At 47.0% G+C, this 27,905-nt stretch overlaps 1 protein-coding gene and 1 pseudogene across 2 annotated transcripts; one reads left to right on the plus strand and one right to left on the minus strand.

Moving 5' to 3' along the window:
- The first annotated feature begins 291 nt into the window (after nucleotides 1-291).
- On the plus strand, nucleotides 292-27,905 carry ZNF398 (zinc finger protein 398). Of its 2 annotated transcripts, none has more exons than XM_027968915.2 (6): nucleotides 292-588; nucleotides 3,727-4,122; nucleotides 10,608-10,734; nucleotides 11,664-11,777; nucleotides 20,481-20,594; nucleotides 21,852-27,905. In XM_027968915.2, exons 1-6 carry the CDS (start codon nucleotides 565-567, stop codon nucleotides 22,997-22,999), a joined length of 1,923 nt encoding a protein of 640 aa, XP_027824716.1. In that variant the 5' UTR covers nucleotides 292-564; the 3' UTR covers nucleotides 23,000-27,905. The 2 variants fall into 2 exon arrangements, with proteins under 2 accessions (XP_027824716.1, XP_042104915.1); XM_042248981.1 differs by having other exon boundaries at nucleotides 3,766-4,122.
- Nucleotides 13,821-14,457, minus strand: LOC121819467 (glycine cleavage system H protein, mitochondrial-like; annotated as a pseudogene).

Below are 27,905 nucleotides of genomic sequence, written 5' to 3' on the forward strand. Positions count from 1 at the left end.
GGCGGCCCTCCCCCTGGCGCCTCCCCTCAGGCGGCTCCCGCTGATTGGGGTCTAGGAAGAAAAACTCTTCCCAGAACGAGCCCCGGTTTGTGGCTGGGCCCCGAGTACCCATCTGTGGAGCACTCCCGGGGGCTCGTGAGAAAACGGGACCCCCTGAGTTCCGTAGCGCAGCCGAGCGACGCCGAGCAGAAGCCCGGTGGGGCACAAGTGGCCGCCGGGGCCGGCAGGGGGCGCGCTGCCGCGGCTGGCGGGCGGCGCGTCTAGGCCCGAGCGGTCCCCGGGGTGCGCTCTGTGCCCACAAAGCGCCAGCTGAGGGGTCGCCGCGGGCCGAGCGAGTGGGGCCGAACCCGCCCGCCACCCGAGCTCCGCCGCACGGCCGCCCGCGTCTCCACCGCGTCCCCGCGTCCCGAGCAGGCCGGGCCCGACGGGCTAGCGAGAGCCCGGGCGGGGGAAGGCAGGGCCGGGCGCGCGCCGCCTGCGGAGAGGCCGGGGGGCCGGCCTGCGTGGGGCGGCGGCGGCGGCGGCAGCGGCGACTCCGGCTCCGGGCCGGACAGCGCAGGGGCCATGGCCGAGGCGGCCCCCGCTCCGGTAAGGGCGGCCCGCGCCGCGCTCAGCGCAGCGAGCCCGGGAGGGTCGGGGCGCCTCGGGCTCTGAGACCCGGACCCGAAGGGAGGCGGGGGAGGGCGGGGAGCCGGCCTCCTGTCAGGCGCGGGGCCCCGGAGTTCGGCGCAGCCCCGACGACTGAGCAGAAGACACCTCTCTCGGGGTCCCGCCAGCAGGGGAGGGCCAGGGAGCGGGGGGGACACCGACGCCGAGCGCGGGTCTGGGATTGCTCGCTCTCCGCTTCGTGCGGTCTCCGCACCTCCGTGCGAGTCCCCGGCTCCCCATCCCGCTTGGAGGTTTGCAGCAGAGACAGCCTCTTACCCCAATGGGAGGGATGAGTTCAGAAACAATCCCCCCGCCTGGTGCCAGCCCCGCTACAGGACGCGGGGGCAGGGGAGGGTGGTGGCTTGATTTGATGTTTTCATCAGCTGTTCTCCAGCCCTGGGAGCGGACCCCACAAGAGTCACCCTCGCTGCAGCCCCCCACCCCCACACCTCCACCCCCAAGCCTCGTGCAGCCACAAATGCGGGGTGACGGCAACAGTTAGGTGTGTTGAAGGACCGCGGGAGCGCAGGGATCCCCAGTGCCCAGCGCGTGTCGGGGGATGCCGGACACACAGGAGGCCCTCTGTCGGGATTGCCGAGTGCTGGTTTCCGAGCGCGGGATTACCTTCTGCGTGTTTATTCATCCCGCGGATGTTTACCGCAGGCCGGCCGCGGGGCCAAGCCGGCTGTGTCCATGGCTAAGCCAGCAGAGCTGGCCGAGACCGTCCCTGCATACAAGAGCCTCGTGAGAACCAGCCAGGGACGCGTCAATACCAGGACTGGATAGGGGGGCCCAGGATTTGCCAGCTAAGAAGCCTCTGCGCACCCCAAGTTCAGCCATTGTAATGGCTCAGGAGCCAGACTGGCCTACTGAGTTGCAAAGTGAGAGGGGGAAAAGGGGAGCAGCAGCAATGGGGCTGGGGACAGAGCGGAGGAGACCTATTTTTTCCCTTTCGGATCTTGTTTTTCCAATATGGTAGAGACGATCGTGTGTCTATGCTAGCCCTGTCCAATAGAAATATAATGGAAGCCATATAGATAACCTTAAATTTTCTCGTAATCACACTGTATTATTTATTTATTTATTTTTGCCAGACCCTCTGCAGTGAAAGCTACAGAGTTCAAACCACTAGGCAGGCTGGGAATTCTCAGTCGTCGCATTTTTTAGAAGTAAAGAAAAACAGATGAAATGAACTTTCATGATATGTTTTATTTAGCCCCGTGCATACAAAGTGTTTCGCTGTGTAATTAGTGTTAAGAAATTATCGATGAAGTTTTACATACGCCTCCTCATATTACGTCTTCAAAACCTGGTGTGTATTTTATACTCACTGCACATCTCAACTGAAATGAGGGCATTTCAGGTTTTCAGTAGCCACACGTGGCTACCATATTGAACAGTGCAGGTTCCATGGAGAAGACGCAGGAGGGATTGAAATATTGCTTATGAAAAAGAGATAAGATCAGTGTATTTTAAAATGTGGAAGGAGGTGGCATTCAGAGCCCAAGGTTTAGAGTAGGATGAATCTTTTTCCTGAGGGAAGGAAAGAAGAAAGCATATATACTAAGCTACTGCTGAATTTGAAGTGAGGAGTGTGAAGAAAAAGAAGAGAAAGTTGAGAGAGACTCCCCCCATTCCCACTCTCCAGGGTCTAATTACTCTTAATTCTTAAAGTAGGAGGCCATGTCATCTCCTGAGAGGCAGGGGGCCTGCAGCAAACAGGAGGCTCAGCCTGCAATCCCTGAACCAGCAGTGCTGGCATCACCTGGGAGCCTGTTTAAAATGCAGACTCTAAGTTTTCCTCCCAGACCTACTGAGTCAGAGTCTGCATTTTAAGGGGATCTCCAGATGTGCTCATTAGTTTGAGAAGCGCTTTTACGGCAAGTTGAAGAGGGCCAGGGGCTTATAATGGCCAGTATGGTGGGAACCAGGCAGTGTAGTGTCCCTGCTGAGCTTAGAGACCAGGGGTGTGTGGTGACACCAGTTTACCCTGTTGTGTGACTTCATTTCCTTGGGCTTCCCAGCCTCCTTCCAGGAACAGAGAATAAGAACAATTGATTCAAAGCTGGAAGTTAGCCGAGCCGCTGAGGCAGAAAGAGAAGTGAAGGGTTGAAGTTAGCTGAAATGATCAGCCAAGGAAGAAAGCAAAGCCTGGAGTAGGCTGGTAAACCAGAAGCAAATGGAAGGGTCAAGGGTTCAATGGGATTGCAGAGCAGGTGAAAGAAGAGTAAGGTCGTGGGAGCCAGAGAGATCAGAGGTTGTGGCCAGAGAGCAGGTTATCAAATTCATAGCCAGAAGGCTTTGCAGAGATATCCTCGTCCAACCTCCTCTTCGTTGTAGGAATTTCATTAAAAAAAAAAAAAAATACACTCATGTTTCAAAGTATGCTCAGTGAGCAGGGGAGGGGGGAGCCTGTTATTTTCTTGGAAAGACCTAGTTCCATACTCATTTATACAGACCAAAGTTTCCCTTCCCGAAAATTCTATGTTGGTTCTAGTTCTGTCTGCCCTCTGGAGTAACCCAAAGTGGATCAGATTAAACAAGTCTGTTCTGCCTTCGGTTTTATAACCTGCAAGTATTAGAAAAGAGCCACTGTGTTTTCTCCACACACAACATTCGTAGCTTATTCAACTACTATTTCATGGTGTGGCCGTGGTTGTCAGCCAGGTGGTGGACGGGCGGGAGCTTAATTAAGTCAATAAAGAAGGGGTTTATCAGAGGGCACGGAGCTCGGTGAAACCTGGAGAGATCCTGGTGCATTTCGAGCTTTTGCGGAGGCAGAGGATGCCACCGCAGCCTGGCCCCTGGGGGGCTGGCTCAGGGCCTTCCACCCCAGGGAATGCCCCAGGTCGCTGCTTGGTCCAGTTTCACCTGGTCACTGTCTTAGCTCATCCACCCATGAGTTCTCTTGGCGTTTGGTGCCACTGAGCTCCACAAAGATGAGGCTTAAGCAGGCAGTACTAAAACTGTACTTAGGGTAATCGCAACTGGCCACGGAAGCAGCGCTCATCTGATTTGCTTTGGATTAGGGCCCCTTCTAACACTCAGTGTCTCCTCCCATCTCCTCACTGCGCACAGACTTCCGAATGGGATTCCGAATGCCTTACCTCCCTGCAGGCGCTCCCTCTCCCCGCAGCCCCAGCGGCAAACGAAGCTCACTTGCAGACCGCGGCCATCTCCCTGTGGACGGTGGTAGCAGCCGTGCAGGCCATTGAGAGAAAGGTAGAAGTCCACAGCCGGCGACTGCTGCACCTGGAGGGCAGGACGGGGACGGCAGAGAAGAAGCTGGCCAGCTGTGAGAAGACAGTGGCAGATCTCGGAAACCAGCTGGAGGGCAAGTGGGCCGTGCTGGGGACCCTGCTGCAGGAGTACGGGCTGCTGCAGAGGCGGCTGGAGAACTTGGAGAACCTGCTGAGGAACAGGAACTTCTGGATCCTGCGGCTGCCCCCGGGTATCAAAGGAGACATTCCAAAGGTAGGCCTTGCACTTCGGCGTGGGGAGTGCAACCCCTCGTCCTTGCTATTGTTCAGTCGCTCGGTCGTGTCGGACTCTTTGTGACCCCATGGGCTGCAGCACGCCAGGCTCCCCTGTCCTTCACCATCTCCCAGAGCTTGCTCAAACTCACGTCCATTGAGTGCGTGATGCCATCCAACCATCTCGTCCTCTGTCCTCCCCTCATCCTTAGACTGTTAGTAACGGGTGGTCTTGGTCAATCAGTGAAGGCTGAAGGAACCAGGAAGTGGCTCTTTGTCTATTTGGGAAGCATTCCATGTTCAGTTTACATGTTCTGATCATGGAAAATGTCAGACTTCAGACTGGAAGACTCTTCTTGGCCCAAAGCTGGCTATCCGGCAGATGGATTTTTTTTTTCTTTCTCCTACCCATTATGGCCAAGTCACTTTTTTTCTGTGTTAACCTGTCTGCCGCAGTCTTGATTGGAAACAAAATTAAATAGCATTGAAATCAGTCAATTTGAATTTGTTGGGAATCCTGGTTTTGAAAAAAAGAGGACAGAGGAATGAGATGTAGAGTCAAATGGTTGGTGTAAGGATGGGGGGCTGTCCTTCACCCTTTACAAGGTGTGCTCTAGTGCTTGGGCCCAGCCTCTCCAGAGGGAATAGCCCATAAAACAGCAGGAAATAAACGCCATTCTTGAGCTCTGGAAGACAGAGGCAGCTAGTTTCCAAACATGCCTGTTTATTCATTCATTCAACAAGTATGTCTTGAACACATACTGTTTGCTTGGTATCTAGTTCCTGAAGGCACAGCAGTGAACAATTCATGCAAGCTCCCCTGAAGCTTAAATTTTAGAGGGAAAGACGTTACAAACAAACAAAATAAATCCGTTTAAGTGCCTCAGTAAAAAATAAAAGTGTTATCTGGTGATTTCTTTTTTAGATTGGATGTCAGGGAAGGTCTAGTAAAGTATTTAGGCTAAGAGTAAATGACAGGAGGGACCCTACTGGGAGAAGGTCTGAACAGGAACCTTCCAGGCAGAAAGAATACCTAGTCCACAGTCCCAAAGGCACAAACTTGGAACACCAAAAGAAGGAAAAAGGCCAACCAGTTGGTGTGCCGTGAACAAGTAGTGCATGTCCAGAGACACGGGGGTGACTCGTTTAGGGCAGGGTTTTTCAGCCCTGGTTCTACAGGAGTCATCTGGGAGACCTTGAAAATTCTGATGGGCGTCATGTCTAGATGTTCTAACTTATCAGGTTCAGGATGGGGCCTAACCATTGATTTTAAAACTCCATAGACGATTCTAACATGCGACTCTGGTTGTAAACCACCAGTGTAGGGCCCTGGAGACCGAGGTGAGGAATGTGGTCTTTATCTGAATTAGAATGAGAAGGTTGGAAGGTTTTAAGTGGAGGAGTTGTATCTGGTTTATATTCTGAAAGAATCTCTTTGGCGTCTACCTGGAGAATGGCTCACGGGGGTAAGAACAGAAGCAGGGAGAAAACCCTAAGGCAGCCGTCAGGGCGGGAGGGCCAAGAGCGGCTTGGCTGAGGGTAACAGCAGTGCAGGGGGAGACAAGCGGGCAGATTTGGGACATTTTGATGGTAAAATTGACAGTAAGATTTCCTGATGGGAATTAGGGAATGAGGAGTTAAGAACAATAATAATTGTAAATTTACTGCATGATAATTTCTGAGCACTTACTGTTGTAAGTACTTGGGTTACTTTCATAAGAAGTCTAACTTGCCCAAGCTCATACAGTCAGTAAATATAAATAGCAGGGTTAGATTGTGACGCAGTTGGCTCCAGAGCAGATGCTCTTAACCACGGACTCTCAGGTTTTTGACTTGGAGGTCTGGGGGGATGGTGTTGGCATTTATGGAGGTGGGGAAGAAATTAGTGCCCCTTTGGCGGTGTTTGAGATGCCTGGGATATGTTCAGGAGTGCTGCTAATCGGTCTCTGAAGCTCAAAGGTGAGAAATATTTGGAAATCATTGACGTGCAGATTGTATCATAAGTCATGAAGCCAGAAGCAATGACCTTGGGAGAGAAGGTGGAGAGGCAGGAGAAACGAGTCCGAGGACCAAGCACCAGGGGTGGGAGTGGCGGCCAGTGAGTGTGTGGGTCACAGGGTCAAGGGACAGTGGTCATGTGGGCTGATACGTTGCTGAGAGGTCTAGAAAGATGAGGATGGTGAATGCAGTTTGACAACTTCACCAGGGACCTTGCAAGAGCTGCTGCAGGGCAGAGAGCGGGGGATAGAAGACTGAGTGTGGGTTGGGGGGCAAACAGAGGGGATGGAGACCCCTTCAAGGAACAGGGGTGAGCAGGTGGCCGGGAAGGTCAGAGCAGCATCTGAGAGAGAACCTTCCCCGCTGTATGGTGTGTGTGTAACTGAGTGCTTCCTGAAGTTCTTTGGAGTAATTTAAACTTGCTGTTGGGCCATAAGAATAGCAGAGAAGTTAAAGTTACTTACTGTCTATGGGTAAATGGATAACATTTAAACTGTCCTTCTTAAACTTCCAATTTGTATATAAAATAATGTGATTCCTCTCAAAGATTACTTCATGAAATTAAAATATATAGAAGATTTACTAGATTGAAATATGGGCCATAGGAATAGTTTCATGTCCTTGATTTGTTGAAAATGCTCCTACTCTGCCCTTATTTTTGAATGCTAAGTTCAAAATAATTCTCCCTCAAAAATCGTTTCTTAATTTTCATTTTTCGAATTGTGGTAAAATATGTGTGACATAAAATTGACCATTTTAGGGGAGGGGGTGAAAGAAAAAATATTTACCATTTTAACCATTTTAAATAGACAGTTCAGTGGCATTACGTACATTTCCCTTGTTACGCAGCTACCACCAGCATCCATCTTCAGAACGTCTTCATTTTGCAAAACTTTAGTGATGTACCCATAAATCCTCCCAGGACCCCCTCCCCCAGCCCCTGGTGACCCCTGTCCTGCTTTCTGTCTCAGTGAATCTGTCTGCTCCAGGTCCTCATCTAGGCAGGCTCATACTGTATCTGTTTCCTTGTGAGGGAGTATTTTCCTGGGCTTGACACCTTCAAGATCAATCCATGTCTGGGCAGGTGTCAGAATTGCCTTTTTAAGGCTGAGTAATGTTCCACTTCTCTCACAGTTTTAAAGGCACCAGTCCTTTTTTTTCATTACATCAAATGCCATTGGTGAAAAGTTTAATAACAAATCAATTCTTGTTTGTAAGAAATATATTTTTTTCTCTCTCTGGAAGCTTTTATCTTCTGTTTGTACTTGTTATGTCTTGGGTGTACGTCTTTTAAAATTTATGTTGGGCACTTGGTGTCACCTTTCACAATCAGAAGACTGATTTTCCGCTCTGGGAAATTTTCTTCTGTGATTCTATTTTTCCAATCTTTCGTTTCCCCCATCCACATTTTTTTTTCTGTTCTCTTTGTGGAATTACTGTTTGACAGATGATGGATTCTTGTCTTTGTCTCTTTAACTTTTCCTTCGTATTTTTCACCTTTTAAACTGGAGTTCTGTTACTTTTCCTTCCAGCCTTTCTGACTTTTATTTTAACAATTGTATATTTAATTGTAAAGAATATTTATTTTCTCCTTTTTTAAAGCAGCCTGAATTTTTCTTTTTTAACGGATGCAATAGCTACTTGGATGTCTCTGGGAATATGTGTTAGAGCTTTTAAAAATGTGTTTTTTTTAATCTAGGATTTTTTTGTAGTGTATGTTCATCTCGATGCTGTTAATTTTGCTTATTCATTCATTCATTTGCTTTACTTCTTGGCTGCACTTAGAGCACAGGCTCTAGGCACGTGGACTTCAGTAGTTGCTGCACTTGGGCTCCGCAGTTGTCACACAGGGGCTCAGTAGTTGTGACTTGTGGGCCCCAGTGCGTGCAGGCTACAGCACAACGTGTAGAATCTTCCCAGACCAGGAATCGAACCCATGGCCCTTGCTTTGGCAGGTGGATTCTTAACACTGCACCACCAGGGAAGTCCAGTTTTACTTTTTTTTTTTTTTTTAATTTAGCTACACTGAGTCCCTAGTTGCGGCTCACTCTCTTAGTTGTGGCATGTGGGATCTAGTTCCCAGACCAGGGATCGAACTGGGGCCCCCTACATTTGAGAGCATGGAGTCTCAGCCCCTGGACCACCAGGGAAGTCCCAGTTTTACTTTTTTTAGTATTGAGTAATCTTTTTTAAAATACATATTTTTTAATCTAGGATTTTTTGTAGTTTTTTTTTGGTTGTTTGTTCATATTTATAAGCGAAGGATTTGATTAATAGGGTAATTAGAGGAAGCTTGCATTTTTCTCTACCGTCCCGTCAGTCTTTTTAACCAAAGGATCTTTCCTTTTGCACGAGAGACTCTCTCCTTAGATGCCACATATAGGTGGGCTTCACTTCAGGGTGCCATGCAAGGAGCAAACAGGCAGTGCGGGGCCCACCAAGAGGCCAGGAGTGAGGCAGGACTCTGAGTTAGCCCCACACCAGGATGGGGCACAGTGGATGGGACAGTATGGGTACTGTCTCCAGACAGGTTCTTAGATTTCTTTAGAGATGAAGTCTGGGATTCAGCTTTGGGGTAAATGCCTCTTTACCAGGGCTGATGAGGACAAGAGAGGGGGCCCTACTGTTCCAAAGATAGACCTTCAGACTGCAGTTTCCAGCCACTGTTACTCCTACTCAGTGTCTCTGCCAGCTTTGAGCTTGCCGTTCTCTGCATTCCTCGCTGCGGTCCTTCCCCGTGCGTTGTCAGAGATGCCGCTTCCTTGTACCCCAGCCCCAGCGCTCGCGCGTCCTCTAGGTCTCAGTGAGAAACTCGTCAGAAGTTCTGACTGGGGCACACCCTCTCCTTCTCATTCTTGGTACTGTTACTAATATTTAGTGCCCCCTGGTCTGACTTGCTGTCATTTCAATGGAACTGGGGTGGGAAAGGAAGTACGTGTGTGTTTAGTTCACCATCTTGAACCAGAAACCCATACTGATCCTTCATTTTTGTCATTTTATCATATGTGTTTCTGTTGTAAGCTTTCACACATCTTTTGTGTAGTGAGGTTAGATAAAAACTTGACTATTGAGTTCATCTACATTTGCCCTCAGCTGGATTTTAGATGCTGAACAGGATGTGAAATGAGTAGTTTATGATGCTAGTAGCTCCTAAGGAACAAAATTTATGGTTGATGACACAGATGAAACAATTAGAAAATGTAATTGCCTCACAGAATTGTATAGACCTTTGTATTTTAAAGGATATGTGAAGTTTATGAAGATGAGTATGTTTTTATTGAATTTTTTAATTTGGGGAGAAAAAATACACACGAACATATATATATGAAATTACCAGGGTCTTTCTCATTCTCTTTCCTTTTTCCATAGGATCCTGTTTTTATTTTATGGATTTAATCTCTCTCAAATCCTTATGGTATTACTAGTAAGGTTTTTATAAAGATTCTGTTATCTAGTTTTTCCACACTCATCCTCCCCCTCTTTTCATTTTAGTCTATCTTGGTCATGCTGTAGGATTTCTCAGTGGTCATGGTATTTAAAAGTTAACTCATATTTAAGAATAAAACTGTGGAAAGCTCTCAAGTGGGCGAAGGAAGAATGAGCCGTTATGATGATGGCAGAAGTAGAGAAGCTTTATACTAGGTGACAGTGCCCACACCTGGTACCTTAATACCCTAGGCCCCTCTTGGATTTCTCTACAGAAAGACATATCCATTTGCCTACGGATAAGCTCCTAGCTTTAGATAGCATTATGCTGGAAGGTGGGGTTCCTTATGACCATTCCCTTCATGCAACTTGACTCCAGCTAGGCAGAATCCATAATTGAACTCTGAATGCATTCTCTAATTTTCCATGCTTAAGTATTTTTCCCATTCCTGTTAGGTCTGTTTATAACCTACCTATTAGGATTGACCAAAGTCCCACCTTTTCTAGACTTAGTCCAGCCTCTTTATAGCTGTTTCCAAAATCTGTTGTCCAGGTCATTAAGCTGAATATAGTCGTATGCTTCTTTTAGACTGAAACTGTATATTTATAATCTTGCTGCTTAAGATAAGCCTCGTACTTCATGGATATCCACTATAGGCTCTGTTCTGTGAATTAAATACTGCTTTGCATTTGTACCTCTCTCTATTGATGACTAAAACTCACAGCCTTAAAGTTTGTCACAGTGAAAACATCATCAACTCTTGGAGGTTAGATCTGTGTCTTAAGTCTTCCCTGTATCCTTTTAGCATCTCACATAGGTTTTTTTGTAACTAGTAGGAATATATATAGTTGGAGAATGAAATGGCAACCCACTCCGGTATTCTTGCCTGGAGAATCCCATGGACAGAGGAACCTGGCTGGCTGGCTACAGCCCTAGGGTTGCACAGAGTCAGACATGACTGAAACAACTTAGCTTGCCTGCAGGCATATAGTAGAGAGGTGATGTAGCAGAGTGATTGAATTGCAGTGAGAGAAACTAACCCCAGTGTGTTATAATTGCAGGTGCCTGTGACGTTCGATGATATCTCCATCTACTTTTCCACTCCAGAATGGGAAAAATTAGAAGAATGGCAAAAGGAACTTTACAAGAATATCATGAAGGGCAACTATGAGTCTCTCATCTCCATGGGTGAGGCTAAGTTGGCACCGTTTGAATGAGGGGACAGCAGCTCGGAGCAGTCTCAAAGCAACCCCTTTTCCTCCAGCGTCCTCATTTGCCCTCTGTCCTCATACATTTCTGGTTCCAAGCCAAAGATGTCCAATTCACCCTTGCTAAAAAGGAAGTCATAGTTTCTCCTTCTGCCAAGTCAGGGGACAGAGGGTGAAGTTCAGGGGTGTGGGTGTGCCAGCTGCAGTGGTCTCCATGGTGTCCTGTCTATTTATGGCCTCACCTCTCCTCATTGAGGCGCAGGCGCTCTTATTCCATGGAGGCGGCAGTCGGTGGGCCTCGGCCCTCCTCACTGAGGCGCCCTTGCTCTTACTCCATGGAGGTGGCAGTCGGCAGGCCTTGCCTCTCCTTGCTGAGGTACACATGCTCTTACTCCATGGAGGCGGCAGTCAGTGGGCCTCGCCTCTCCTCACTGAGGGGCCCTCACTCTTACTCCATGGAGGCAGCAGTCGGTCCTCAAGGGGTATAGAAGCCTTTCTCACTCATCACCTCTCCTCCCACCGCTTTCCCAATAGACACTGTCCATGGTTGGAGGTGAATGGATGGGGAGAGTGGTCTAGACCAGTGGTCCCCACCCTTTTTGACAACAGGAGCCAGTTTCGTGGAAGAAGACAGTTTTTACACGGATGGGGGTGGGGCTCATGTTTCAGGTGGTAACATGAGTGATGGGGAGCAGCAGATGAAACTTCACTGGCCACCGGCTGCTCACCTCCTGCTGTGTGGCCCGGTTCCTAACAGGCCGCAGACTGGTACCAGACCATGCCTTGGGGACCCATGTGCTAGACTCAAAGAAATTCCCTGGGACGGTGGGCCTCACAGCCTTCAGTTCAGCTTCGATGGCTGTTAGTTGTCATCCTCACTGATTTCTCTTTCCCATTTTCTTCTCGTAGATTATGCCATGAATCAACCCGACGTCTTATCTCAGATTCAGCCAGAAGGAGACCGTAATACAGAGGACCAGGCTGGGCCAGAGGAGAGCGGGATTCCCACAGACCCCGGTGAAGGTGAGTGGAGAAGAGAGATCCACCCTTTGTCTCCCTTTCCTGGTCAGAGGTGATAGATCGGAGCAGAGGTAAGCAGGGGCTTCTGGAGGCTCTCAGTCCTAAAGCAAGGAGACTGTGAATGGGTGAGCAGGCCCTGGAAATCACCTTGTCCAAAGCCTTCACCCGTCAGTAGCACATGCCTGAGAGTATTGAGGGAGCATGTGTCCAGCTGTTCAGAAGTGTTGAGGGGCTGGGAGTCTGCATGGTCCCTCAGGGATGCACAAAAAGGGCAGACCTAATGATGTCCACCTGGGTGAAGTGGATTTTGCCCAGTTTGGGAGCCAGTTATCACTAATTAACTCCCCCTACTCTTTTTTGGTTTGCATCTATTTGATATTATGGGGGGAAGATTGCTAGCCCAAGTTCAGTTGTTATTTCTCTCAAGTCCCACCTGTTACCAGAAAAATTTCATACAGATTTTGTTTGCTAGATAGAAATTTCATTCCCCAGACATCTCTGTGAGATGAATATCTCTGACAACCCATCCTCATTCCATGCACTGGTATTTTTTTTTCTAGCATTTTACTATGAAGATTTTCAGTCGGAAAAGTTGAAATGATTTTGCAATGAACACAGAGATACCAATCACTTAAGATTCTATCCCTGGCATTTTATTCTACTTCCTTATTACATGTGTGTCCATCTCTGCATCCCTCTGCCATCCATCAATACATCCTATTTTCTGTGTATTTCAAAATCAGTGCAAATAGCAAGACCTTTCCTCCTAACTAGTTCGGCATGGATATAATTAACCTAGAGTTCAATATTTGTTTATATATTTTGTGATACACATTTTATATACAATGAAATGCTCAAATCTCAAGTGAACTTTCTCTGAATTTTGAGGAATGTATGTCTGCCATACATTGTTTTTAAGAATGTGTAGGTGATTATATTTAGGCAGTGTAACAGGTTGAATTTTATTAATCTCTATACCTTGGATATAAATAATGGGTCTAAAATCACATCACAAGTAAAGGTGGGTTATTTGATTGCAGAAAATTCATTATTGGAAGTGGCTCCTTAGTCAACTTTATTAGTTACCTGACATAGGCCTCAGTGAGAGAAAATGAGTATGTCATTTTATTGTTTGCGGATGAATGGAAGTGGTGTAAGTAATTTGGTTTTGTGATCATACTTGAAAGTTTCATTTAGCTGCCGTTTTGTCAATTTATTTTTACCTTGGTTTTCAAGACTCCATTTGTGGGTAGTCACCTTTTATGCTTTAATATATTTTTACTTAAAATTAACAGTGTAAGCATTGAATTTATTTAATACTCTAGTTTTATTCTTTAGAATTTTAGTTTGCATTGGTAATTACCAGCCTAGTTATTTACCTGAACTTAAAGATAGGAGTCATAGAATTTAGACTGATCAATACATAGCATTTTAAAAAAATCATACATGTCTAACCTTTAGAACCCTTAATATTTTCCCCCTTTTAGGTTTAATTACATTTTCATGACTTTTTATTCATTTAATTCAATTGCTTTCTTTCAGTTGCTCAAATTGTCAACAACTGACTTTTAAACCACCTCCTGTGTCCTTTCAGTACTGCCTCAGTACTTGTTTTCTTTTTTTTTCACGATTAAAAAGTTGAATATTTTATTATTAAATTGTTTATTCTCCTGCAAGGCTGTTACTTCACTGTATAAACATAGCACCAGCAAACACAGTATATTGCAAAATTAAGATAGTAATATTCTTCATTGGACACTATACAACTAACAAACTTTTCTCCACTGGCAGCTATTTCTAGTGGGAAGACAATTTTGACCCAAATCCAAGGATAGCTGTAAGCAAGTTACAGTGTCATACAAGGTTTAAGATAACCGTGTTATCCTTGAATTACATAATTTTTGTAATTAGTTTTACCAGAGATAATTTCAGGAATTCTGAATATTATAACTGGAGCCTAGCCTAAAAATCACAGGATGCTGTGGAAAAGATGCACAGTGTTTATCTGAAGTCATTAGAAAGTTTAAGGGGTATTTTCTTCAGGAAACATTGTTACAAGTAGTTTCTTTTGCTAAAAGTTGCTTCTTAAATATCTATCCACTACTAATTTAAGACAGCTATGCTAGATTAAGTTGTTTCAAAGTAGTTTATTTAGCGGTTCCATTTTCACTCCTCAATAGATTTTATGCATTTCTCATATGCTTCTTCACTCATTAATTCATCTAGTTCTGAAGGGTTACTGAATGTCATCTTGATCAGCCAACCATCTTCATAACAAGACTTGTTGACAAGTCCTGGATTTTCTGCTAGAGCTTTATTAATTTCAGTTACTTCTCCTGATAGAAAAGAATAGAGTTCACTAGCAGCTTTCATACTTTCCAAAGCACCAAACTCCTCTTGTTTGTTCAACTTTGTCCCAACTTCAGGCAGACTACAGTAAACAACATCTCCCAAAGGTTCCTGTGCAAAATTGCTGATTCCCACTGTTCCAACACCGTTTTCTATTGTTACCCATTCGCGTTTTTCTGTGAATTTCCGCACCGATAGCAGAGGAGGGCCGGTGCGCAGTGCCCGGATGGTACCCGCTCGCAGTCCCCAGGGCTGTGGCAAGCAGGGCGCACTGGGTGCCGTCGCGCAGGCTGCCGATCGCAGCCCGCACGCTCCGCACCGCGCACAGCGCCATGTTCGCACGGGTGCAGAGGGTCTCCGCGCGGCACCTAGAGCACCCTGGCCGGCCAGTACTTGCTTCCATAAAAAAAAAGTAAAGTTCCTGACTCTGTTGGGGTTTCCAAGACTTCTACACTCAAGTAATTTGCTGGGAGAACAGAGGCCCCAGCGTATAGCCATACTTAGCGCTGAGATTTATTACAGCGAAAGGACACAAAGCAAAATCAGCAAAGATCAAAGGTGCTCAGGATGCAGCCGGGAGGGAACTGGGGGCCAGCTTCAGGGTCCCCTTTCAGTAGAGCCTCATAGACCACACTTAATTTCTCCAACAACAAGTTGTGGCAACACACATGGAGTATCATCTCCCAGAGAGGCTCTCCAGACTCAGCACCCAAGGCTGGTCCCATAGGCCCCCTCTGTCTGGCATGTACCAAGATTCCAGACTCCCAGAAGGGGAGTGGATCTTCAGCATGAACCACAATGTAGAAACAGCTGAGACCCAGCGAGGCACTCTTAACATTGAGGAGAGCTTGAGATCAGCACAGGGAACTACTTATCAGCCAGGGGCCAACCTTGGGAGCAGGCCTTCCAAGGACAGGCAGTCTCAGGCCTGCTGTGTTGACATGGGGCCACTTTAGATTTTCCTTCTCCTAACACATTAAAAACATCCTGATTCCTTTCAGTGGAGAATAGTGTTAACTGTTTGGTCAGCAAGGTGCCTAACAGACTGTCCGCGTGGATGCCAGGTGGATACTAATGCTGGGCCACTTCAGAAATGGGACTAATCAAATATTTTTTTCATTGATTATTCTTTACTCTGTTTATATCATTTTCCCATCTTGTTCTAATAGGAAAAGAAAAGAAGAAAAACTTCTCATTATTGAGCAAGCAGCTGTCCTCTTCTTTGACATCATCATCTTTTTAAAGTTAAAACATTTTTTTTTAAATTTTATTTATATATTTTTGGCGGTGCTGGGTCTTTGTTGCTGTGCCGGCTCTTCTCTAGTTGCCGCCACCGAGGGCTGCTCTCTAGCTGTGGTTCGAGGGTTTCTTGTTGCCATGGCTTCTCTTGTTGCAGAGCGCAGGCTCTAGGGGACTCGGCCTTCAGTCATGGCGGCTCCTGGGCTCTAAAGCACAGGACCAGTAGTTGCGGCACAGAGGATTAGTTGCTCCTCGGCATGTGGGATCTTCCCAGATCAAGGATTGAACCTATTTCTCCTTCATTGGTAGCTGGATTCTTTACTACTGATCCACCAGGGAGGCCCTTCAAAATTAACTTTAACACCCTGTGTAATTTGTTAGTAGACCAGTATGTTCATATTAAAATATTGATGTATTTTTAGAAACAATTTTCTAAAATATGTTTGGATTTTATCCTTATTTCTTATAAAGCCCATAGTTTATTATCTTATTCCATTTTAGAGCTTTAGGAAGAACTATGCATTGTAATTAAGTAAAAATACATACAGGTAGAATAGATTTGGGGATAGTAAGGATACCTTGTGGCACCCCCTCCTTTTTATGTCCAAATATCTTGGAATTCATTTTATATTCTGTCTTAGTCACCATTATCTGAATCTGATGAAGAAATTATTATTCCTTCCAGGGAGCAGTCACTGGTGCCTCATATCTTAGGTAAAATTGCTTCAATTAGTAGAAAATAGTAATGAATGAGAGAATGCAGAAAACTATAAACCTGAGATTTTCTGAAATTCTTTGTTACTAGGGCCAAAATGCAGACCAGCTCTGTGTGTGTGTGTGGGGCCATTATTTGGTCACTGATAGTTGTAATATTGAACTCCAGTATTTTAGAATTCTTTGGAGAAAAGCCTTAACTAAGAAGTTCAAACAGAATAACAACCAAAAGCCCATTATCTAGCCCTTCTTCTAGTTTGGAAGCCATGGACCTGAGCCTACATTCTAGAAAAGTAAAGTAAATTCATTCCCAAACCTGCAGTCCTGAGGAGACTTCTTTGCTCATCATCGGTTAGGGTCCGTCGCCCTTATCTCCTTTGTCACTGGTCATTCTTGTCCAGCAAGACCATCTTTTCCTAAATAAAATCAGTGACTAAGACATTCCAATATGGTAAACTCTTTATTTTTGTTTAGCCTACATGCAGACAAGAATTACCCTGGAAATAAAACTTAGCTTAGTACGCAAATACACAACATAATCACCTGCTGTGTTACACCTGCAGTTCCATATCTGCTTCACAAAAGTTGCAAAAAGAGTTTTGTATCTTTACCAATGGTAGTTTCATGTACCACGCATTTCCATTTTCTGCTTAAGAATTCATATCTCAGCATCAGTTCTAACTCACTTAGTTCATAATACATTTGTACACATCTCAGAACCTCAAGGCTCCAGCTTCTTCTCAGACAGCTTGGGCCCTACCTGCTTAAAGCACACATGATAACATTCAACCAGCGTAGACATTAAAATTTTGTATTTTCTTGCCATCTGCCTTTCTATTTTAACCACCTCTCGAACCTAAAACCTCAGCATTTCTTAATTTCCTCTTACCTGATCAGTATTTTCCGTTTCTCTCTTCTCTAGCTTTCCCCAAAGCCTGCTGCTTGCATGAACCTGTGATTTCACTTTTATTCCATGTCTCTTTACGTGTCCACTGTTAGGGTCCCCCAGGCCTGTGAGGATGTGCTCCAGGTCCCCCGGTGACTGGGCCAGCAGTCGCCCTTCTGTCACCAGGCAGGTGACGCACGAGGCCCCCTGACCACTCCCGTCTCCTGCTGCTTTCATCTCACTTCCGAAAGGTGCTCAGCCCTGCACTCCCACCACTCCCACCGAGTGTAGCAGGCACAGCCATATTCCATGCACTCAGTGACAGCAGTGCTAAGACCCAGTTATTTAATAAAATAAATATTTACTTTGTTGTCCTAATTTAGTTAGTTAAATGACAGGAGGAACTTACTTTAGCATCACTATTCAAGAAGACCCCGGGTTTCCTTCCCAGGGTTCCCCAGGTTCAGTGAAGGCATGCTGAACCAGTGATGGGAACAATAGCCACTCCCGTTTCTGGAGAACCGCCTTGGTGTTTCAGTCCTCCTCAGCTTTTATGGTTGGCTGCTGACTAATACTGTAACAAACGACTGGAAAGAAACCACATGCCCATCAGCGGGAGACGCTGAATGCGCAATGGTACAGCTACAGAAAGGAAGGAGGAGCGTCTCTGTATAATGCTGCAGACACGCATCCCAGAATATATTGTGAAGGAAAAAATGAGGTCCAGGACAGTTGGTGTAGTATGCCTCTTAAAGAGGGAAAAAATGAAGATGTATGGAAGATTAAAACGAAAGCCAAGGAGGATGGCTACCTACACAAGGAAAGAGACTAGAGACGGAAGCTAGATCTCTTTGAATGTATTTCATACTTTTGATTTTGGAGCCTTGTAAATATTTTACATAGAAAAATAAGATACAAAATCAAACACATGCTGAAAAAAATAAACTGTATACCACAAAAAATCTTAAGTTGAGTCCATATTTTTGTTAATAATACTGGTATAGTTTTGAAATGTACCTTCAGATAAAGCAAACATTATGCAGTGTTATTGGGAACCAAGATTCTCAGGATAAGAGAGAACAGATGCAAGTATTAAAGCAGTTTCATAAATATTAATATGCATTCATTATATTTTGTTTTTCTAAATGGTATTTTATAGCTCTGTCTATTGAAAAGACCTAGAAGCAGTGACAACCTATTAACAATTAGCATCCTTATCATCCATATTATGGTCTCTAAATTCCATTTCTCAGATTTTGATTGTGTGGTTGGAGTGGAAAACATACAAGATGAATCTGGTCTAGTTTGTTATACCAGAAATGGAGGAAACTAGAGATTTGATGATGTGAAAAGACATAGAACTGATTTGAAGGGGTTCCCCCTAGCCAAAAAGGGACAATTTGAGCATCGAAAAGAATAATGACTTGAACTTACTTCTGGAACAGAAACAGATTCACAGACACAGAAAACAAATTTAAGGTTACCAAAGGAATTAGTGGGGGTTAGGGAGAAGGAAATAAATCAGGAGTTTGGGATTAACATATACACACTGCTGCTGCTAAGTCACTTCAGTCGTGTCCAATTCTGTGTGACCCCATAGACGGCAGCCCACCAGGCTCCCCTGTCCCTGGGATTCTCCAGGCAAGAACACTGGAGTGGGGTACCATTGCCTTCTCCAATATACACATTACTTTATATAAAATAGATAAACAACAAGGACCTACTGTATAATGCAGGGAACTATATTCAGCATCTTGTATTAACCAATAATGGAAAAGAATCTGACAAAAAATACATACATATATATATATATATATATATGTAGAACTGAATCACTTTGCTGTATACCTGAAACTAACACAACATTGTAAATTAATCATACTCAATTTAAAAAATGGTTTCAGAAAAGAATAATGACTGCAATGGATTGAAACTCACCAAATATATAACATTCTATGAGTTCATAATGATAAACTAGAGAAAAAGTAATCAGAACCACTTGAATCACATTTGGAGGTTCTAGAGCACTAACTCATTATTTAGAAGATTGATGAATGAAGCAGTTAACATATATATTATATACATATGTTTATAATATGTATAAACATGTATAATATTTATAAAATCTTGGAGGAAGAAAAGATAAGGTTGGACTATAGTTAGTACACTTCAGCCTTGTAGCTCAAAGTAGGAAGTTCAACAGGCAGCCCACAATGTGTATAAAACCCTGTATTCTCCTGTCCGTCTGCATAACCTGACAGTCTGTTGGGCCTTGTCCAACCTCTTATTTCTGCTTTGTGTATACCTTTAGATCCCAGCAGTCTCTAACTTATTTAAAAGGCATTGAGCAATAACAGTGAGTTCTGTTCATTCACTAGGAATAAAACCATAACCTGCATACAAGGCTTTTTTGGTAAATAATATAGAGAGCTTGAATTTACTCTCTGGACCCTGTCAATGTGCCAGCTTGTTCTTTTAGGCCAGAAAAGGCTATATAGACCTTGGCTGGAATAGCAAGCACAGCTGTTTCTGTACTGATCAAATGAGGCATGTTATGTGCAAAATCTTTAGAGGCTGTTCTTTTTTATTTTCCCAAAGAATCCCCAAGGCCTGAGGAACTTGCAAATACTATTCTCCCTACTCTCAGGGTTTAGAAAACAAAAACCTGTGTCATTAATAAGCAAAAGTAATATGCTGTCTTGAAAAGAACATGGAATTGGGAACCTGAAAAATGTTTCTGAGCAATCAGATCTGTGCTTAAACCTGATTTTGTAATTCTGATAATATATTTGTTTTTAAATTAACATTCTTAAAAAGTTTTTGGTCAGTCTTGTTTGTTTGGTGGTGGTTTTTTCTGTATTTTAAAGTAAACCTTTGATAATCTGGTGTTTCACTGTAAATGTTTCCTTACTGGAAATTTACTTAACCTCTGTGGGCCCCCTCTAACTTAAATGGAGAGGAGATCCCCTGCTTCCTTATCTCATAAAAATGCTGTGAGAGAAAAATGTGAAAACACTCTGAAAGTAAGTGTGCTGATGAAATGAAAGGTACTCATGCTTCTAGGTGATTTCAGGATGTCATCTCCAAAATAAAAATTTCTATTTGTTTTGAAGGGTCGGGAAGGTCCCATGGAGAAGGGCATGGCAACCCACTCCAGTATTCCTGCCTGGAGAATCCCATGGACAGAGGAGCCTGGCAGGCCACAGTCCATGGGGTCGCAGAGTCGGACATGACTGAGCGACTATCACTTTCACTTTTCACCACCAAAAATAGTGAATCAAGGTGAGTCTATCATGGAAAGATTCATACATTTGGTTTCCTTTTGAATTGGCTCTCTGGATGTTATATGTGTTTTTGTTTTTTTAAGGCTGATTTTGTTTTGTTGTTATAGTTAATTAGAGATAAATATTGGGGCAAAATGTAGTATTCAGCACACCAGCATGATTATTTCCACTTTCTGAGTCAAGCCCTGAAGACGTTTCTCTTCCCCCCACACCCCCTCCCCCCCACACACACAGAGCCTGGCATTTCGACATCAGATATCCTGTCTTGGATTAAACAAGAGGAAGAGACCCAGGTTGGTGGCCCGCAGGAGCCCAAGGAGAGTGACATGTGCAAAGGCACCTATGCTGGTGAGTACCAAGCCGCCCAGGCTCAGAGTATGTCAGACCACTGAGTAGAAGCTGCAGAGGAAGTGGGGTTGTGGAGGCAAGGAAGTGGGTGAGGAATAAGAAAAGTGCGCGGGGGGAGGCTTGTTCAAGTAAGAAATGAAACTGAAATCCAACTAAGATAAATTTTAAGTGAGAAAACACACTCTTAAATGTGAAGACAAATTAGAACTGTCAGAGGAAGGAAAAGAAGTGCACACGGATGAAGAGTATGAGGGGAGAGAAGGGCAGAAGAACATTGGAGGATCGCGTAGAAAGGGCCGAAGCTGGATGGGGGTAGGAGAGACAAGCCAAGGCACAAATGAGGGTCTTAGTGAGGAGCTCTCCCTAAGGACAAAACCAGGACAGGAGAAAACACCTGTCTTCTAAGACACTTAGCGCCATCTGTATTTTGCCATCTGAACAGAAGAGAATCTCAAGGTCAGAGGAGACACAATGGTTCATGCAACTGAATGCAACCTATTTGTCTTTTGTGCTCTGTGCTTAGACCCTGGAAAATCAAAAGAGAAAAAGAGTTTCTGCTCTTCCAGAAGTTTTGTTGGAGGGACACATTTCAGTACTAGGCATGGCTATTATTAAACGTCAAGGGTGAGTGGGATGGATGACTTAACTTATACACAAGAAATAAGGAAAAAAAAAAAAAGAAAGAAATAAGGAGTCTGGAGGACATTCCATCAGTTATCCTCTAGGCATTTAGATAGAGCCTGAGAAGGACATGAAGCTGGAACTGGACTTACAAAACCAGTACCAGTGCTTGGGTGTGACTTAGGAAGCTGGGAAGGGCGGGTGTACTCTACAAAAGGGAGGGCAGGGTGAGCGAAGATACAGGAGCAGAAATGCGTACTGTATTTCCTGAAAGATAAAGGGACAGAGAACTATGTTGAGGGGTTTATCTGACAGAGTAAGGAGGAACAGGATTAGATAAATAGACGATTTTAGGCCTGGTCACAACAGGCAGCAGAGAACACCTCAGAGTGTGTGTGCCAGTAATGAAACAGTGAAAGTCACTGGAAAGACAGATGCCAGGGCCCTTCTTGTCCAAACGGAAGCACCGCAGAGGCTGGGTAGCGAACTCTCCGGTGATGGACCGCGAGCCCGGCAGACACCCTGGTGGTTGTCTCAGCCCTCTGCTGACTTCCTGCTTTGCGCCGGGCAGGGACCCGGGAGAGCTGCAGGGAGCCCAGGGGGTGGCCGGGTGTGACCCTGAGCTCTTTCTTGCAGACGAAGAGCTGGTCATCAAGGCCGAAGGCCTCGCCAGAGCCTCCCTGTGCCCCGAGGTGCCCGTCGCCTTCACTTCACCAGCAGCCGCAGCTAAGGAGCCGTTCCCGGACGTGACCTTCAAGAGCCCGCAGTCCGCGCCCCTGGCACCGTTTGGTCGTCCAGCCGCCGACCTGGCCGAGGCCTCGGAGGGACAAGTGACCTTCACGCAGCTGGGCACCTACCCGCTGCCGCCCCCGGCCGGGGAGCCAGTGTTCTCCTGCCACCACTGCGGCAAGAGCCTCAGCCAGGACCTCCTGCTGACCCACCAGTGCGGCCCCCCAGGCGAGCACGCCGCCCCCTGCGCCCAGTGCCCCAAGCACCTGCCCCCGCCGGCCGACGGCGGCCCCCCAGCCCCCGCCCGCGAGACGCCCCCCACCTGCCCGCACTGCGCCAGGACCTTCACGCACCCGTCCCGACTCACCTACCACCTTCGGGTCCACAACAGCGCCGAGCGCCCCTTCCCCTGCCCCGACTGCCCCAAGCGCTTCGCTGACCAGGCGCGCCTGGCCAGCCACCGGCGAGCGCACGCCAGCGAGCGGCCCTTCCGCTGCGCGCAGTGCGGCCGAAGCTTCAGCCTGAAGATCAGCCTGCTGCTGCACCAGCGCGGCCACGCGCAGGAGCGGCCCTTCTCCTGCCCGCAGTGCGGCATTGACTTCAACGGCCACTCGGCCCTTATCCGCCACCAGATGATCCACACGGGCGAGCGGCCCTATCCCTGCACCGACTGCAGCAAGAGCTTCATGCGCAAGGAGCACCTGCTTAACCACCGGCGGCTGCACACGGGCGAGCGGCCCTTCAGCTGCACGCACTGCGGCAAGAGCTTCATCCGCAAGCACCACCTGATGAAACACCAGCGCATCCACACGGGCGAGCGGCCCTACCCCTGCACCCAATGCGGCCGCAGCTTCCGCTACAAGCAGACGCTCAAGGACCACCTGCGTGCGGGCCACGGGGGTGCCTGCGGCGGGGACCGGGACCCCTCTGGACCGCCGCCGGACCCGCCGGGGCCCCTGCTACCCGGGCTGGAAGCCTCGGCCCTGGGCGTCAATCCGGAAGGTCTGGAGGCCAATCAGTGGTATGGGGAAGGCAGTGGGGGCGCGGTTTTGTAAAGCTGTCTCCTTTCAGGGTTATCTATGTGGGCAGGGTAGGGGCAAGAGGAAAGCCCCGCCACCCCTCACCCCGCGGTAAGGACTGCTTGGCACATCGAGGAATGTGGGGTCCTGAACACTTGACTAGAACCGTGCTTGAGTTTCGGAACTTCGGAAGAGCACCACGTTGCAAAATCCAGGAAGACCTGGAAGAAAGCCCAGCTTCCCCATCTTTTCAAAAATATGACCGAAGCAGAAGTTAGAAGAATGTCGCAGAGGTTGGAAAGCAAGGTTCAGCCTCTGATGATCCATCATAGGTTAGTAAGTTGAGAGTGGTTGAGCTCTATGTAGAGTCAGGTGTATGGAAGAGCCTCCAAGCACTGAAGCCCACCGTGAGGCAGAGAATGTTTGCCCGAACCTTCCTCACTTCCTTGGTCGTGTGAGGGCTGCTGGAAGCCAGTGCCCAAGCCCTCCCCCCTGCTCCTGCTCCCCTAGCAGAGCTCCAGTGTCCTGCCCTGCCCAAAATGATGACTCAAGACTGCCTTCCTAGGTCTCCCAGAGTAATCCTTCTAATATATTTTGTTTAATATTGAGTGAGCAAAAATCTTGATGTTAAAAGCTTCTTAAGGAGAACAATTCTTTCATCAGCTTAATTTGAAGCATCCAGGCTTTTACTGCCATTTAAGCTACTAGAAAGCTTTGCCAAGGTCCTGGTTAAGAACTTGGAGGCAGGATATGCAGCCCCAGCTTTAAAAGCTAGAGATCCCAGAGAAATGATAGAACAGCCTAGAGTTTGTGCCTGAACCATGTTCCTGAGAGCCACTTATATGTCATATTCTTCCGTATCGTTTCCAAGCCAGTAGGCTGGCTTTTCCATTCCTGGTGTCTGATATTCTGACAATCATCAACGGAAAAGGCTACAGCACCTTCTAGAAGCATTACAGAGTCCTGGACAGTGCCCATGGCCTCTCAGCTTTTGCTTCCTCAGTAGTGAGATGACAGTTACAATGCAGCTTTCTTGAGCCGGCATTGCCTGCTCAACCCCTCCTGGTGATGGACAGATTGAGGGGCTTCATAGACCCCTGAGAGCTAAGTGCCAGACGGGGCGAGGGCAACCTCTTCCCGCCGGTGTTCCTTCTGGGGAAATTTGCCACCATGTGTACCTTTGAAAGGGTCGGTCAGTCACCAGGCAGCATCTGAGCCTGGTCCCATTCCTAAGTGACTTTGCAGTCGGGCCACTTCCCCTTTACAGATCTCACATTTTCATCTGCAATGTGAGGCTGGTGAAAGGGAAAAAGTGAACCTTTAGGATTAAAAAATATATATATTGTGGTACATTCCTTCTCCTGCCAAAATCCTATCTCTATCTCTGGTTGTTATCCAAGGAAAGCAAAATAAGACAGCAGAATCAAGGCAGAGAAGTTCTTGCTGAAACTTGACTGAAATCAGTCTGATTTGTTGTTGACCCAGTTGGAAACTGGGATAGAAGATGAGAGCGCAGAAGCCCCAAGTCCTGGGCAGAAAAGTTGTTTGTACCTCTGGCGCTCTCCTGTTTCCCCGGAACCTCCCTATGGTGACTGGGACGAGGTCTGCGAGCATTTAGGCAAGACACTCTCTTGACAAAATGATAAGGGAAGGACCCGTTTTCCCCGTCGTCACCCAGCGCACACTTCACCCTGCCTAGTTAAATGTGACTGCACTACGAAAAAGTGTCAGCCCAGCCAGCTTCACTTCCAGGAGGGTGCTGTCTGAACATGCTGCTCTCTGGATAATCACATGTATAAAATATCTGCTCTGTGACATTCACAACACCAGGCATCACAGGAGCCCTAAGAGATGTGTGTGAGACCTAGTCCTCTGTCATAACTTAGAGTCTGAAGGCAAGGGTATGGAGCACACCAAGAGATGATGAACAGAACCTTGACATACTGGATTGAAGAGTTTTCTAGCTAGGATCTGGATCCACTACCATGGAAACTGGGGAGTCCTGGGGATCTCAGAGCCCGAGTTCCAACTTCACGGGTAACCACCTCCCTGCCAGGAACTCGAGACAGATCCAGCTCTGGTTTGCATGTCCCTAACGAAAAGGAAGAAGAATCACAGTGCTGTCCCCCGGTGGGGAGCTCCCTTCTGAAGAAACGGACTTGCACATTCTCCAGGGTTTGCCAGAGAAGGCACCCCTCCCTGAACTAGATGTGGTGATGGATGAAACGACCTGGAGAAGCCTCTTTTACTCGAAGGTTTCCTGAGGACACAGCTTATTAATGAAAGAGACCTGGGGATTGAAATTCTGCAGAGAGGTCCCACAGTCCCTGTTGCAAGGAACTCTAGCCAACCGGGACTCACAGTTTGGCAAGAAGTGAAGAGTTCACGTACCCACGAGGTAAGAGCCATGAAGCTGAGTGAAAGGGAATGGCAGGGTCAAGCCAGAAAGATAGAAGTGGAGGTTATCCAGTTGTCAACTGTCAAACGGACCAGGGGTGCAGCCTCTGTACCTTCTGGTCTCCTTTCCCTCCCACAGTCTTCTCACCACATAGAAACCCAGGCTGGGTCTAAATTAGAATTTGTTTGCTTGAGATGCAAAAGTGGATAAGTGGGGGAAAAAAGACCATTTGGAAAGATAAGTCCAACAGAGAGGCTCCAGTGTGTAAAGTAACTTGGCTCAGCAGGGGCTTCTGAGACAAATCATACCCTTAACAGTATCTGAGGCTTGGTCGTCCTGACTGGACTCAGTAGGAAGGAGGAAGATGGGAAACCTGCGCCCCATCAGTCGGCCCTCTGGCCAGGAAGTGTGTACTGTCGCGCATCAACAGGCACCATCTCCGCGGAGTGGATCCAACTGTTGACTGTAACCAGATTCACGCTTTGCTTCCTTACTAGATTTTTCGTTATCACTGTGAGATGAACCTCTGGTTCAGCCGCCAATGTGAACCTAAATGGAGTTGACCGTCTGGAAAGTGAAAGAAGATGACTCTGATCTTTCATGCTGGGTGTTTGTTACTAGAACACCCTGGCCGGGTTCTGGCTGCTTTACATAGCTTCCTAGCAGTGCTTTACAGCACTTCCCTCACCATTAATAACAGCCTGCAGACTTCCCGCTGGGGGGACTCCGCTGGGCTTCTTTGTGGAGCATTTTTAAATATTTGGGTATCCATGGCTATCTCAGAACCAGACTCTAGAGCTTACCTGGGAGTAATAAATGTTTACTGTCTCAGTCTTAGAAAGTCTGGTTGATAAGAGAGAACCCGAGTCCCTTTATTTGTTCATTCCAAATGGGATGGAGAACTCCGCTTACATGTCCTCTGGAGGAGGAGCAGAACACACTGTCTCCCTGTCCCCCACCCCCAGCTACATCCCACACTGTAGCTTCTTAGACAATAAAAAGCGTCCTCCTCAGCTGCCTGAGGACCACTGAGAAGCTGGGAGGAAAAGTAAGACTCTCCCAGAATGCTCTCACAGACCAGGAACTCTGTTACCGTCAGCGCCGTGTTCTCTGCTCTTGGTGGAAACCTTTGACCCTGCCCTCTTCACCCTACAAAGGAAGCAGTCTTCTCACAGGGTTTTACACAGAGGACATTCTTTGACTTGGGAAGAGCCAGACTCTTAGAAACAGAGGATCCTCCGGTTGGGGCACATGGGCGGGAGATGGGGACAGGGAGTGCTCAGGCCTCGCAAAGGCATGTTTTGTGGGTTAGTGCAGCTTAGTGGTGTAGGGCATGGGTTTGGCCCAGACCTAGCGAGTCCTGACGTCGTAAGAAGTGACATAACAATTTAATCATCGTGAGTCTAGTTTTCCTATCTGTAACATAGAATGATGCTAGGTCTTGGACGTGTCAGGGTTTAAGGGGAAACTGTGAAAGTACTTGGCATGGAGCTTGGCGCACAGAGGTGTCAGATCGGCAGCAGTCAGGAAAGGTGCAGGCCAACTAGAGAGGGAACTGAGGCCGTGCTGCAGAAGCGCGTGGCCACTTGATGACTTAGCTCCTGCCTCCCATCTATTGCTTCCATTTAGCCTGTTCTTTTACCTATTCCGTATCTCCTGGCTCCCTTAAGTTTGTGTGTGCCGTGACACCAGCTGGTCCAGATTCTAAGGTGTGGAATCTGGCCCTTCTCTTGCTATGTGTGTGTGTGCGCGCGCTCAGCTGCGTCCGATTCTTTGCAACCCAACGGACTGTACCCACCAGGCTCCTCTGTCCATGGGGTTCTCCAGGCAAGAATATTGGAGCGGGTTGCCATTTCCTACTCCAGTGATCTTCTCAACCCCAGGGATCGAACCCCCATCTCCTGCATCGGCAGGCGGATTCTTTGCCACTGCCCCGGGGCTTCCCTTCCTCTTTCTATACCAGGCCACAGAAGTCTCCAGCCCGCCCTTGGACTCGCTGCCCTTGGGTCGGGTGCTCACCTTGGCTCAGTCAGCCATGTCGGGAGGGAGGGTCCTAGGTCCCTCCGCGGGATCTGGGGCTGGTAGACTCTTGGGAACGGGCAGACGGTGGGGCTTTTCTAGTACTGCGTGGGGAGGAAAGACTCTGCTTCCCCTGTGTCAGACTTCCTTGAGAGACTTCTGCTCTGGCAGCACATTGCAGACCAGAGCTCATGGCCAGTACAGAAAGGACCTGGAGGAGGCTGTTGCTGTATCTTGCAAAAGAAGTAATTTGTTACTTTCTGGGGTGTTAGTCTGCCTTCCCAGCCAGGCTCCACTTCCTTTTCAAATAGGTGACTCAGGCCCTAATTCCATCTCTACACACATACACAATGACTTTTGTCGCATTGCCTCTTGAAAACAAAAAATTACTCCGCCCCTTAAGACCAACCCCCGCTAAAGAATGCAGAGAGATACAGTCAAATCAGAGAGGACTCAAAGGCACTGTCCTGCAATGTCCGTAAAATTGCCAGGTTACATTTCAAATAAAATATCTGATAAAACCTC

This window comes from Ovis aries, chromosome 4 (assembly GCF_016772045.2).
Source record: "Ovis aries strain OAR_USU_Benz2616 breed Rambouillet chromosome 4, ARS-UI_Ramb_v3.0, whole genome shotgun sequence".
NCBI lineage: Eukaryota > Metazoa > Chordata > Mammalia > Artiodactyla > Bovidae > Ovis > Ovis aries.

Bases quoted from the DNA above. Each gene is read 5' to 3' on its own strand.
- ZNF398 (XM_027968915.2), top strand. From the start codon at position 565: ATGGCCGAGGCGGCCCCCGCTCCG. The intron at 4,123-10,607 runs GTAGGCCTTGCA...TTATAATTGCAG, and splicing joins TCAAAGGAGACATTCCAAAG to GTGCCTGTGACGTTCGATGA. The intron at 11,778-20,480 runs GTGAGTGGAGAA...CCACACACACAG, and splicing joins TCCCACAGACCCCGGTGAAG to AGCCTGGCATTTCGACATCA.